General features: G+C 38.8%; 1 protein-coding gene across 2 annotated transcripts in view; it reads left to right on the plus strand.

Moving 5' to 3' along the window:
• rbfox1 (RNA binding fox-1 homolog 1) overlaps positions 1-15,000 on the plus strand; it is a 239,676-nt gene that overhangs the window by 93,082 nt on the left and 131,594 nt on the right. For both annotated transcript variants that reach the window (XM_048609487.1, XM_048609488.1), the window contains exons 3-4: positions 6,873-7,016; positions 11,171-11,224. In XM_048609487.1, the coding sequence (XP_048465444.1) occupies positions 6,873-7,016; positions 11,171-11,224 (198 nt within the window). The remainder of the gene's footprint in view (positions 1-6,872; positions 7,017-11,170; positions 11,225-15,000) is intronic.

Genomic DNA, 15,000 nt, shown 5'->3' on the forward strand with positions numbered 1-15,000 from the left:
TTGGCCTGCTGTGTTCATCCAGCCCTGCACCTTGTTGTCTCGGATTCACCAGCATCTGCAGTTCCTACTATCTCTGATTCAATCACAACCAATATTCACTTGTCTCAATACACACAGACAATGAGGACCATCAGTTCGACTGGGACAAAGTGACCATATTGGGACAAGTGAACACTAGACCTGCAAGGGAATTTCTGGAAGCCTGGTTCTCAACTCGGGACTCCATTAACAAACATCGAAATAGACCCATATACAAACAACAGAACGGGAAATGACAAGATCATCATGCCAGAGGAGCATATAAATCCAGAAGAAAGCAGAACGCTAATGCTTCACTTAGAGGTCACACTGATGATGTTGCCTAAAAGGGTAATGAAATGTCAGCACATCACAGAACAACCAGCTCGATGAGCTAATGAACAACTGCATCCACAACCCAAGCTACAAATTTTCGCTAAGACCTTAAAAAATACAACCAGTGTTAGGAAATATAAAGGGTTATTCACAATCAGTACTCCTCCTGGAGAGTGACACTTTCTTTGAGTATAGCTCAGAAAATGATCGGTGTATAATCAGTGATTTTCTTTCCATTAAATGTAATGTACACAAAAAATGCCATTGACTGTGTCGTCAAGCTCTCCCAAGAGTCACTTCTTGTATTCTCCCCTCCCAGTTAGGAATGCTGAAGTAGCCAGTTTCTCCTTTGAGGAAAAAGAACAAGAAAGGGACACATGATGTCAGAAGTGCAGAGATTCACAATATGAATGGAATCGAGAAACACTGCAAGAAACAAATTTGCAAGTCACGGGACCCTCTTTGCAGTCAACACACAAAACATAATTATACTGGACATTGAATGTTACATGAAATTAAATGTTGCATAGATTTGGGAGAGTAGAGAATAAAAGTAGTCTGCTATTTTTATGTTGAGCGTATTATTTTGAAACGTGTAGTGACCAGCTGAAAATGAAAGGTAAAATGTGTCAAAAAGCTATGGAGGGCAGAAACTGTACAACTCTACATAAAGTAGCAGAGTTGCAGAGGAAAGCAGACATATCGTGAATACTTGATGAACACTGTTCTACTAAAACAATGTGAGACAACTGAGTGTCACAACTTCTGTCATTTACAATAAGACATGGGAGACCAATTGGAAATGTTACTGAACTGGAAAATTCAGCAATTAAGTGCAGTTTCAGGAAATGGCATGACTCTTTGATCAAATGCGGGATAAAATGAGGGCAAAAAATCAAATATTGTCAAAAAATGGGTAGGAGCATTACAATAGGCAGTTAACTTGTACCCGTTCCTTGGAAAGCAAAAAACATACAAACATCGTGCTGCATGTTGATTTACATTATATCTGGGTGCAGGGTAGAATTAGGGCACTATGGAATGGCTGCTTACCTGGGCAGAGATTCAAGTTGTACAAGGCTAGTACCACTTAAAGCTAGCACCTGGAATTCAAGTCCCACCTGCTGCAGAGGTGTGCAATAACATCTCTGAACAGGTTGATTGAAAATATCAATGGCGTTGAGGGTGTGCATTGTGTTCGGAGCAGGTGCTGGATATAGCTGAGGAAGACTTTTTGAGCAAGAAGACCACTGGCAAAATGTCACAACAAGACAGAAAGTGCAGTCCAAGGTTCACATGCAGCGGTAGAGACTTTTGGTGTAAGCAGTTGACATGACTGGAGAAGCCTTCTATTCATAAGGGCTCGCCAGATAAATTCTGAAACCACTTTTGGAGCAGATAACTGGAACAGCCAGGCATTGTAAGCTCAAGGACTTGGAGATGGTGCTGCAAGAGCTTTCATGTACCACAAACCATGCAACACATTGGCAAAATCAAATTCAAATGACAATTCCTTGTTTTGTATCTGAACCACTCAACTCACTGCTCAATTTATCACCCTACCTTCAGTCAACTATCAATAATTTATTCTAATTTACTCGCATGATGTGTGTATTGCTAACCACCAGTACATTAGTGCCCATGAGAAGACGATGATGAGCTGGCTTCTTAAACCATTGCAGTCCATGTGATGTTAATACACTTACAGTGCACTTAGAGTAGGAGCTCCAGGATTTTGGAAACTGCTTTGCCATCTCCTTTCAAGTGAGAAGCTAAGAAGGAAAAGTAAAGGGTGAGGTAAACTGGACAGCCCCTGTCTGTCTGCTTATCTCTGAAGAGTTCATTGGGGTGTGGTACGTTTTGTATAGGGTAATGTTGGAGGTGACGTTAAGCTCATCCAATCTGAAGCTGTCATACATTCTTTGGTCAAGAAATAAGGTGTCTACTTTGAGATCCTGATGGAAACAGACATGCCATCATTGCCTCCTGATCGTTTTAGTTAATATGTCAAACTAACCACTGTAACCTATACATAAAGGTAGTTAATACCCAAATATATGTGTGCAGTCTGAATAACACTCATGAGTGATCATCCTCTAGCATGGTTAACCAAGTAGGCTCTGAGACTCAGTATAATAAGGAAGAAAGGGCTATTGTTGTGCAGTGGTAGTGTCCCTAAATCTTATCCACGAGGCCTGGGTTCAAGCCCCAAATGCTCTAGAGTTGAGTAGTAACATCTCTGAGCAGGTCAGTTAAAGAATATCTACACTTGTATCTTAAATAAACTCAATAATTTCTTGTTGGTTGTTACAGAATGGCAGCTGGGCTTCTTGTTTTAGTAGCTGCTTGCCAATCATAATATTGGAGATTGACACCATGAGGTCAGACTGCTGACCTGATATCATCGCACCATTTTCTTTTGTAAGTTAGGAGAAAAAGGTTTTTTTGATACAGTGGTCATGTCCATACCGCTGGGTAAGAAGGCCTGGGTTCAAGTACCACTTACTCCAGAAATGTGTCATAAAGTATCTGAAATTGGAGGATTAGGGCTCTTGTGGCTTCCCAAAGTGCTAAGCATTTCATTGTGTGTCCCTTGCAACCTTCTTCAGTAGCCTGCCCTGTTGAGGATCTTGACTGAGTCATCTGCAGGAGAACTCAATTGTGGCCTTGCTGTCTCGTGAATTCTCACATGTTACCCTGCATTCTGGCTATATCATACACATGACTAGCATCTCACCACATGCAGGCCCTGCCTCTCATCAATCCTTTTAAGTCACAAACAGTTGCAGAGTCTGAGCTGGCCGCTGAGAGTGAAATTTTAAGACGGTGTCTCTGGGACCATTATTCTTTTCTCGATTTTCCTCCACTGCCTGACAATGTTGTAGATTTTTCGGTATCTGAATAGTAAAAAGTGCAATCTAAAGTTGTTTCTATGGGGTGGAGGATTCGGTAAGGAAGTAAAAGGGTCATGATTATTCCATTTGTGACATTATAAAGTAGAACAGAGTGATGGATAAAGGGGGAATGGCCTGTCATAAGAAGGATTAAGTTTGAAGATGCTGTCATCTTCAATGATTTCAACTCAGCCAGTGGTCATGGACCTAGCATAAGCTGTTAAAGTAATAGCCAGTACCAAAGCTACTATGTGGATTAGGTTATACAGGCATACTTGACCCATTCCAATAGTTCCTGCTGCCTTGAGTTCTGCAAAAGAGAGGAAAGTATGTCAGTGGATGCAGTGTTATCTGTTTGGCTGAACTTCAGTCAAGGTTGAATAGCTGGGTGTGTATGCATGTGCAAGTAGTGATAGTGTGAGGTAACAGCAGTGCTAAATGTGTAAAGGAGGTGAATTTATCCATGTTAAGTAGATGTCCTGACTGATAGAGACTGGTGGTAAGTGAATGATGGCTGTATGATATGTTGAGTCATGTGCAAGGTTACTGGTACAGTTAGTGAGAAGTAGAGTTTGAAGATACTTCCACTTAAATTGACCATTCATCTGAGGTAATGGAACTTTTTGCAGTACTGCATCCAGCTCGCCATGTCTAGACTGCTGGCATTGACCTTCATGATTATTGGATCCATGTGCCTGTCCATTGATCACCTGTGGATAACCAAATCTCTTCCTTCTCTATTCCTGGCACCAGTATCTCCAGTGAGACATCAGAAAATTTTGGTGGCCATTTTAATTTTTTAAAAAATACCTGACCTCATTCTAAATGCATGCCTCCATGTTGAGACACAGGTAGACAGGGTGTTAAGAAGGCATTTAGCACAGTTGCCTTCATTGCTCAGACATTTGAGTATAGGATAACACAGTGTGGAGCTGGAGGAACACAGGTCCCAACCCGAAACGTCAGCATTCCTGCTCCGCTCCTCCAGTTCCACACTGTGTCATCTCTGACTCCAGCATCGGCAAATCTCTCATTTGAGTATAGGAGTTGGGATGTCATTTTGAGGTTGGACAGGACATTATTGAGGCCTGTTCTGGAGTACTGTGTGCAATTCTGGTTATCCTGTTATAGGAAGGATATTATTCAAGTGGGGAAGGTTCAGAAAAGATTTACCAGGATGTTGCCAGGAATGGAGGGTTTGAGATATAAAAATATCCTGGAAAGACTGGGAGTTTTTTCACTGGAGCAGAGGAGGTTGAAGGTGACCTTAGTCAGGTTTATAAAATTATAAGGGGCATAGATAAGGTGAATGTCAAGGGTCTTTTCCCTAGGGTGAAGGAATTGAAAACTAGGGGCATATTTTGAAGGTGAGAGGAGAAAGTTTTAAAAAGGGATGGAAGGGCAATTTTTTTACACAGAGAGTGGTTCATGTGTGGAATGAACTGCCAGAGAAAGTGGTGGATGAAGGTACAGTTACAATATTTAGAAGACATTTGGATAAGTTCATGAATAGGCATGGTTTGGAGGGATATGGGCCAAACACAGGCAGGTGGGACTAGTTTAGTTTGGGAACATGGCTGAAATGAACTGGTTGGAATGAAGGGTCTGTTTCCAGGGAGTATTACTGTATGACTCTGTGAGACACCCTCTTGCCATCTTGAACCTGCAGCTCCCTCTTCTCCAGATGAGGCTACCAGTCTATCACTGGGTGGGCTCACATTGGCCCTCTAACCTAATGGGTCTGGCACAATGAGCCCGTGCCCTGCTGCACCCCTTTTAAAATTGCAGGTAGGCAAGCCTGGAAAAAGGCATGAGGTTGTGTCCCAGAATTAAACCACTAGCTGGGTTCCCCACCCGGAATTGAAATCTTGGACACTTCCCTATATTTTCTCATGCATGCTACATATATCTTCAGTACCTTTATATTTGTCCACAAAGCCCTATGTGAGACTTCCCCCCTGTTCAAGATTGAGGAGCTCAAGGGAAAAAAATCTTAGATCCAAATATTATGTGCTGCCCTCGACATTACTAATGAGTGTATCTAGTCTGTCCTGTCAGTTTAAATTTAATCACTTCCTTGGCCATGAACTGTCTAGAAGACAGTTGAACAGATAGAGCTGGCTGTAGGTGAAACTAGACAGCTGATTTGTCATGAAACAGCTGATTGACCAGAATTAAATGATAGAATTGAATTGTTTGCCTTTGATTGTAATGACTGCCTGATTACCATCAATTTTTATTTAAATTACTGGAAATTGGCTATTTGGACAGCACAATAGGAAAGCTGTTATGAGGAAACTTGAAAGTTGATTTGCAAGATTAGAAAAACTGAATATCCGTTTTTCAGATAATGGCATTAGTTTACTACTGAAGAATTTAACAGGTTTCACGGGAGAATGGAATTTCAATCATGTAACTTCAATCACAAGATAGCCTCATAGCATTAGAAAAACAGAAAAATGCAATCTGAGCAGCACTATCTCTAATGAGGAGCAAAAAGACAGCTCAGGCAAACCTCAGTTTTGAGATTTTCTACAAAAGAAATAGTGCTACAGAAGGAATGAAAGATAGTCCAGTGTAGAAGTTACTAAACAGAAGACTAAGACCAGAAACCTAGAACATCCTAAACCAAAAGCTCCAGAAATGGAAATAAACCTTCTGTGGGAGTAAACACAGCCCGTGCCTAAGCCTTTTAAGTTTTGGGGTGAAGGGTACACAGAATTTAATACCCTCTCCAAGGCAGACTTGGAGCTAAGAATGAAATTATCACATATCGAGATAAAGGAAAAATAATGAGAAGTAGCAGTGCAAAGGCAATAGTGCTTGACAACCCTAAAAGAACTTTGACAAAGCTATTGACATAGTAGATGAGAAGAAATAATGTGGATATATTTCACAAAGACTTCATTATAGTCGAAGGAACCACATGGAGATGATTTATGAAGGTTAAGGGTATGGAATTAGAGGGAAAGCAATAGATTATTCCAGGGAAGGGGAAAAACAGAGAGTGAGAATTGAGGGAAGTATTTCAGTCCCTTGGGTTTAGTTTGGGGTAACGTACTGTTACTGCGTATATAATTTGTTAATAGTATATTAATTGTGTTCTTAAGGATAAATTAGTGGCAAGTGTTGATGGATTAAATATCTTGAGCGCAAGTGACCTGGCTGCTACTATATATAAATTTTGTACATATCAGCTTAGCACCACTTCCTCTCTCAGAGCAGGAAGTTGAAGCCAACATATGTCTTGAACTAATATTCTTGTGCATAAAATTATTGAGGTATATGTGTTGGAGGTGCACCTCTTCAAACAAAATATTATACTGTGGCCTCATCTGCTTTTTCCTGTAGATTAGTCAGATTTTAAATATCCTGTGGAAATTTCTAAGTTTTGAGACTTATCCAGATCATCTGCTTACATACCTATGTTAAGTTATCCTATAAAAATTGACCGGGTTATTAGCTTATTGTTAGTTGCAGGATATGACTGGCAAAGAAAAGATGACACGTATCTGAATTCTGACAAAAGAATTTAATTCAACAAATCTAAGCACAATCTATGTGGCGAATAACCTTAAGTGCTGTAGTTTAATTGCCTTTTTTTTGTGTGTTCCCCTATTTTAGCAGACAGATGATGCAGCGCAGACTGATGGACAGCAACAAACACAATCTACTGAAAACACAGATAACAAAACACAACCCAAACGGCTCCATGTCTCCAATATTCCATTCAGATTCCGAGACCCAGACCTCAGGCAAATGTTTGGCGTAAGTACAGTGATTTAATGAACTAAGTAGGAAGCATTATACTAAAAGCCGCAATCAAATGATCAAATTACAGTCAAGTCTGTCTTAAAGATTGCTGCAAAATGAGGCCAGTTGTATAATGACCAGCTAATGTCAGACAGACCCGACAAAATGTTAATAATTCAAACTTGAACTGGAGACTACCTGTCTGGAAAATGAAGTCAGTCCTAAAGATGCTCATTATAGATTGATTTGACTATCTGATTTTACTTTTGTCTCAGCACTAACCGTTAAGAAGGCAGGTATGACTTCCAGTTCCACGAGAAGTCATGGCGCAAACTGTGAATAATGCTTTGATTATATCATTTCACACTTGCTTTTTCATTGTAAGGATTATGTTAAATTTAATAAAATCCTTCCCTACATTAAGGGATTGTATTAATGGTAACTACATAAACTTATGCTGTTCCACTCATCTCCGTGGCCCTGTGTCGTTCCAACTTTGTGTCAATTCATGTCAATCAATGTCCCTTCACCCATCCCTAGAGGCCCTTATTGCCCCAATATAAATTTAGTGGCAAGTCATGACAGCACACGTCCCTACCCATTTCTCCTTGTCCTTAAATCTCCATGACAGCTCAATAAATATGAGTAGACCTCAGGCACAATAATCAGATAAAATAAAGTTGAATTTTAAGTATCTGTCGCAGCTTTCACTATGTGAAAAAGCTCTCATAAAGGCCCTTTCAATGCATTTAAATCCCTTCAAGTACTTAATTACTTGTGAAAAAAACCTAGCATTTGTATTTTTAAGGCCACATAAAAGTATGCTAATCCCTTAACAATCTCTTGAGCTGTCAGACACAACTGTGAACGTATAGACCCCACTGTGATAATGACAGGTTGTTTATGGCAAACATTTAAGAAAATAGTTCAGCAAACATATATCACGATGCAGAAGAAGAATACTAGGAAGGGAATAAACCAACCATGTTTGGTTGAGGAAGTTAAAGATTGTATGAAATTAAAAGAAAATACATACAAAGTAGCAAAAACTAGTGGTAAAATAGAGGATTAGAAAGTATTTAAAAATCAACAAAAGATTATCCAAAAAAAGGGAGAAAACAAACAATGAAGTCAAACAAATAAGTGATTTAAATCAGACTGTAAAAGCTTAGTTAAATACGTAAAAAAGGAAGATAGAAGCCAAAGTGAACATAGACCCATTAAAGAACAAGGCTGGGAAATAATGATGAGGAACGAAGAAGTGGCAGAGGAGTTGTATTGTTTTTTATTTACTTGTGGGATGTGGGCATCATTTACTGGGTAACATTTACTGCCTGTTCGTAGTTGCCTTTGAACAGTTGGTGGTGAGCTGCCTTCTTGAACTGCTGCAGTCCACCTGCTGTAGATAGATCCAAATGTCACTAGGGAAGGAATTCCAGGATTTTGATTCCACGTCACGGAAGGAATGGCGATTTATTTCCATGTCGGAATGGCTTGGAGGGAAATTTGCAGTCAGTGGTGTTCCCATGTATCTGCTGCCCTTCTTCTAGATAGAAGTGATCATGGGTTTGGAAGGTACTGTCTAAGGATATTCAGCGAATTTTTGCACAGATTCTTGTAGATAGTACGCATTGCTGCTACTGAGCATCGATGGTGGAGGGAGTGGATGTTTGCAGATGCACCGCCAATCAAGCGGGCTGCTTTGCCTGGATGGTGTCGAGCTTCTTGAACTGCAGCCATCCAGCCAAGTGGGGAATATTCCATCAGACTCCTGAATTAAACATTAAATGGGCTGTGGTGAGATAAAAGAGTGCTATAATAGTTCCATGTTGGTTATTAGTACAACTGTGCTCAAATGCTATGTGATGTTCTACTCATGACAGAATAAATGGAATACCACAACTTTTAAAATATTACAGAAAAGAGCAACCAAAATGACTGAGTGTGGGGAGGGATGTTACTGTAAGACACTGAGCATGTTGTCGCTCAAGAAGTGAAGGCTGAAAAGTGTTGCGTATTGTTTTTAAGATTTTGAAGGGACCATACAGTGTAGCCAATGATAAGCTGTTCCACTTTATTCAGAACACAATCGATCCAGAGAACAGAGCTTTCACTGGAAGGAGGCATAAACTTAAAGTTAATTTCAGAAACATCGCAAGCAAGTGGCTAATCTGTGAAATTACCTTCCAAGCCAGATGGTGAAGGCAGTGTTTCATTGAGTCATTCTAATGCATGTTAGTGAGATTTCTTTCAGAAAATAACATTTGGAATACAGGTGGTAAATGCAATATGCTGGGAGAACGGATAACTTAGATTTATAAGTTCCAAAGCTGTGTACCATAGATGCTTCCTTGCCTTATCCTGTTTCTATTGATTAATTAATTACAAAAATTAATTAACAACCCATTTAATGTTGGGTCTTACATTCTACCAGGTTGGCATTTATTGTGCAATTTTATCTGTAGCAATTCGGGGGGAGGCAATGACCTAGTGGTATTATTGCTGGACTGTTAATCCAGAGACATAGATAATGTTCTGGGGACCCAGGTTCAAATCCTGCCAAGGCAGATGGTGGAATTTGAATTCAATAAACATCTGGAATTAAGAATCTAATGATGACCATGAATCCATTGTCAATTGTCAGAAAAACCCATCTGGTTCACAAATGCCCTGTAGGGAAGGAAACTGCCATCTTTACCTGGTCTGGCCTACATCTGACTCCAGACCCACAGCAATGTGGTTGACTCTTAACTGCTCTCTTGGCAATTAGGGATGGGCAAGAAATACTGGCCTGGCCAGCAACGTCCATGTCCCATGAATGAAAAAAGTATAAGGCTATAAAACATAGAAGAAGTGAGCCATTCAGTCCCTGGAGTCTGCTTCAGCATTCAATGAGATCATGGCTGATCTGATAATCCTCAACTCCTCTTTCCGGACTTATTCCCGTAAACAGTGATTCCCTCACTTATTAAAAGTCTGCCTATCTCAGTCTTAAATATTTTCACTGATCCAACCCTAACAGTCCTCTGTGGGAAAAAATTCCACAGATGCACGATCCTTTTGAAGAAATTCCTTCTCATCCCTGTCTTAAATGGGCAACCCTTTATTCTGAGATTCTACACTCTGGTCCTAGACCATCAACAAGGGGAAATAGCATCTCCATATCTACCCTGTCAAGTCTCCAAAGAATCTCATTTACCTCAATAAACTTGCATCTCAATCAACTAAACTCCACCAAGTACAAACATAGTTTATTCAACCTCTCATAAAACAATTCCTTGATGTTTGGTGTCAAACTAATGAATCATCTCTGGATTACCTCTAACACCGATGTAAAAGAAATCTTAGAAAAGTGGTTTCAGGCTCAAAGTGTTAAATTTGTTTCTGTCTGCACAGATGCTTCTACATCTGCTGACTTTCTATAGAAGATATTATTTACTTGCTTTATCATTCACCTTAAAACATTTCTGTGAAATGCTGATAACTATTCAGCAATTCTTCATAAGGAGGACAAATGGTGAACAGTGCTTTAAGTATTGAATTGTTATAAAAGAAGTCAGAAAGAATTGTTTTAACATTAATTAATTAAGAACACTATGAAGAAGTTAGAGACTAGTGCTTATCTTTACCTGGTGACCTTTAGGTATTAAGTGGCCTTTTCAATTTGCAAAGTAACCCATTAGATTCTTGTATTTCTGAAATAGAACTGTATTTTGCACTCGGACAGTGATTGGGCTGTCAGAATAAGTATTAGCAGCACAGATAAGCACCAGTTATGGTTTCCATCCTAATTATTAACCAGTAGTTTCAAGGTGTATGTGAGGAAGAAGACAAAATTGTAACCATACTTGGCTGAGATTGCCACCCAAGTCATATATTGTGACCATATTCTCCAGCTAGATGCACGCGGGAGGAATATACAAAGATAGTCAGGGGGCTGCCAACGCATCAGGAACTGCACCAACCATTCATTTGTGTTGTCAAATGCAAAGAAAGTACAAGAGAAAGGTTTTAGCAATAGATTTAGCCCAAGTCCTGTTACATGTTTTTGTAATTGAATGTATTGGTACTTTTAATTGTAATTCTCAAAGTTACAACAATCACAAGGTGATTTGATGTTATGACGTTACGACTTGGTACTAAAGGAAATCTTTATTATTTCTTTCCAGCAATTTGGTAAAATCTTAGATGTTGAGATAATTTTTAATGAAAGAGGGTCTAAGGTATGTTGTTCCTTTTACTGTGTTTGCATGCTGGTAAATTGTAACTGATTTCATGAAAGCAGATAGTTATAAGAAAAGGAGGAACAACTGAACTGATCTAGTGACTCGATCAGATTTTTAATTGCACTGTATTTAGTCACTGATTTTATATTTCTCAAATCAAGTATTTTATTCAAATTAAGATCGAAGTTTCAATATTTTTCTTCTACAGTATTGAATATTTTTTCTTTTGTAAATTCTTTTCGAGATCAGTAATTTTTATACTTGAAATATTGCAAATTCAAGAGGAATTAACTTTAACGCTAAAAGATGCTTGCATATATTACACTGAAAAAGACAATACTTTTCAGCTCATTAAACTGGGTAAAGAGAAAATGGTTTACAGCAGTTCAGTTCCCTCCAGCTTTGAAACTATTGTTTCCTTTATGTGCATTACTCTGCTGTTCATGTTGCAATCTGATAAAAGAAAAATAATTGTACTTCAGAAAGTGGAGAAGTTTTACCACGTTTGGTATTTTTCCCAAATTTATTCCAGCAATTTTGCAAAGCAGCTTTCTGAGTATGTCGGTGGGTGATGGTCATTAAGAGACACAGGGATAGAGTGCACAGGCCTATGACTCAAGTGGACTGCACTTAATGCAGTGCTGCAAGGTGTGTGGGCGCTTTTGATATTTCTCCTTTCTAGATGATGAATCCTGCAACTAAATTCATTCAATCCAGACAAGAGCCAGTAAATTTTGGCACAGCACTTTTATCGATTGAATGCTGCAGCATTTAAACAAAAAAATAAAAGGCTTCTCCTTGAGCACTACAACACTGGAAACAATGCAGTTAAGCTGGAAAGCTGAAAGTCTGCTGCCTTTCTATTGTTTGTTAGCTTCTTAGGAGATTTTCTGAGCAGCTCCATTACTGAATACCTTGAGCTGCTGCGCAATAATTATGTCAATTTTCATTATCATTTTCATTTTGTGAAAACCAATGCTTCTTGTACTTGAATTTTTACCATGTGCAGAAAGGAACCAAGGAAACTGCTTCAGGAAGCCTGCTTTTCCCAAATATCATTTGTTTGTATAGAACAAAGACCAATTTTAGGAAGGTATCATGAAGGTATTCACTTGTTGTTTCTCAGTCGCTGTGATTACAAAAACATTGCAACATGTTGAAATGAGTGGCATGAGTATACAAGCATTGGCTAAATATGATGGTGTAAACCAGTTTGAAAATTATGCCTCCTGCAAAGCTATGATGAAAGAGCCAAATTCTGGAGAAATTCCAGACCTCGTGTTATGTCCCCACTCACTGAGAGGAAAAGAAGCCTTAATGCAGGAAGAGGAGTGGCCCAGATTGATGCTGTCTGCCAAATTACATTCCACCAGGAGTTTAAGGCTGTTTCCCTTCCACAGAAACAGTCCATTTTTCATTTTCCCAGGTAGAACAGTGAAAGCATGTGGGAACATATGAAGAAGGAACTAGAGTGGGTCACTCAGTCCCTTCAAGCCTGCTCTGCTATTCAATAGGATCATGGCTGATCTGATTTTCACCTCCACTCTACATTCCTGCCTATCCCTATAAATTTCCATCCCTTGGTAATCAATAATCTATCTACCTCTGGCTTTAAATTATTGAATGATTCTGTATCCACTACCTTTTGAGGAATGGAATTTCAAAGACTCTGCCCTCTGAGAGGAAAGAAAAGTTTCCTCTTTTCTGTTTTAAATGCAATATCCTTATTTTTAAACTATGACCCCTACTTCTAGATTTTCCCACAAGAGGAAATCTGCTTTCAATATCTATCTGGTCAAGTCCCCTCAGGGTCTTATACATTTAAATTAAGGAATCTCTGACTCTTCTAAACTCCAGAGGATATAGGCTTAGCCTGTCTAGCTTTTCTTCATAAGGCAGTCTGCTCATTCATGGTATTAGTCCAGTACCTTTCCTGAACAATTTCCAATGCATTAACATCCTTCTGAAAATATGGTGTCTAGTATTGTACACAGGACTCCAGATGCAGTCTCACCAATACCATCTATAACTGATGCATAACCTCCTTGCTCTTGCATTCAATTCCACTCACAGTAAACCATAGTATTCTATCCCTGTTCCTGATTTCTTGCTGTATCTGCATATTAACCTTCTGTGATTCTTGCACTTGGACACCTCGGTCCCTCTGCATCTCCAAGCTCTGCAATCTCTCGCCATTTAGATAACATGTTTCTTTTTTTTCTTTCTGGCAAAATGGACAAATTTGCACTTTTCTACATTGTACTCCATTTGTCAGATCTTTGCAGTCACTTGACTTATTCATTTCCTTTTGTTGACTCCATATGTCCTCTTCAAAACCTACCTTCCAAGCTATTTTTTGGTCATCCCTGTAATTTTATGTTGATGTTGTTATTTTAGAATCAGAGAACAAAAATTATCCTTAAAAGTCCAGATCTTAAAGAATTTGCAATAGTCATTGCCTGCTGGAGGGGGCTGCATTCCAAGACAGTACCTGTTTACATCAAAATTTCACTGCTTTTTCTCCGAACGTTTAAATTCCGAGGAAAGGTTATTCTTGTGAAGAGGCTGGGTTAACTGGGTTTTAAATCACAGCATTATAGAACAGTACAACACAGAATGAGACCATTCAGTCCATTAAATCTTTGTAAATTCAATATTAAAATTTGGTCCCGGCTCTTTCAACGAATAATCCAGTCAGTCTCATTTTCTGCTCTTTCTCCATACCACTGCAGCTTTATTTTTATCTTTCATGTAGTTATCAGAATCCACCAACTCTCAGGCATTACTATCCAAATCCTAACCATTCATTGCATAAAGAAACATTTCCTCCTGTTGCCTCTGATAGTTTGACAGTCACCTTCAATCTATACTCTCTGGTTATTAACTCTTCAACAATTGCAAATGGTTTCTCTTTATTTTCTCGATCTAAACCCTTTGTGATTTTAAAGATTTCGGTTAAATCTCATTTTCAAATTCTCAACTCTGAGAAGAACAACTCCAGCTCTCTGTGTAACTGTAATCCCTTATTCCTGGAACTATTTGATTAAATCTCTTTTGAAACCTGTCCAGAGCTGGCCTGCTGGATCAAACTTGTGTATTATGTGAGTATAGAATAATATCCTGTCTTTTTAACTCTGTTTCTCTATTTATAGGATAGTCCAGGATTCTATATGCTTTATTAACTGTTTGTCATACTGTACTACAACATTGGAAGAATTGTCTCTCCTTGCAACCTCTTTAAAATCATACCCTTTAGCAAGTATTGTCTCTCCTGATTCTCCCTCCAAAATAGTTATCACACATTCCTGCATTGAATGTGTTCACATTCAAGGATTTATTTGCAGTAGTTTTATAAATTACCTCCGTGAATAATTCTAAATAGAGTATTGAAATTTGATGTCTCTTGCTAAATTCTTGGGACCAGTCATACACAGAAAGGTTTCTGTACAGTCTGGCATCGATTTGAATGACTGTCCCATTGCTCTCAGCTAATAGTAAAACAATGAAGAGAAGTGCACATAAAGCTAACATGGTTTCATTTTGGAAATGGTTGTTGTGTTTGCGATTAGTGTTACTTAACCCTCAGAGCATACAAGCCTATTTTATTCATTTAAGATAAATTATAATGTGCTATCTGTTTTACCTGTGATTACTCTAAATATTACTTCTAAAGGCAAAGAATTAACAACGGATGCTGCAGTACTGTCTCTTTGTAGATGAATGGACGATTGGAAGGTAACAGATCTTTGCCAGTCTATTGGATTTGATATTTG

This window comes from Rhincodon typus, chromosome 21 (genome assembly GCF_021869965.1).
Source record: "Rhincodon typus isolate 14 chromosome 21, sRhiTyp1.1, whole genome shotgun sequence".
Classification (NCBI taxonomy): domain Eukaryota; kingdom Metazoa; phylum Chordata; class Chondrichthyes; order Orectolobiformes; family Rhincodontidae; genus Rhincodon; species Rhincodon typus.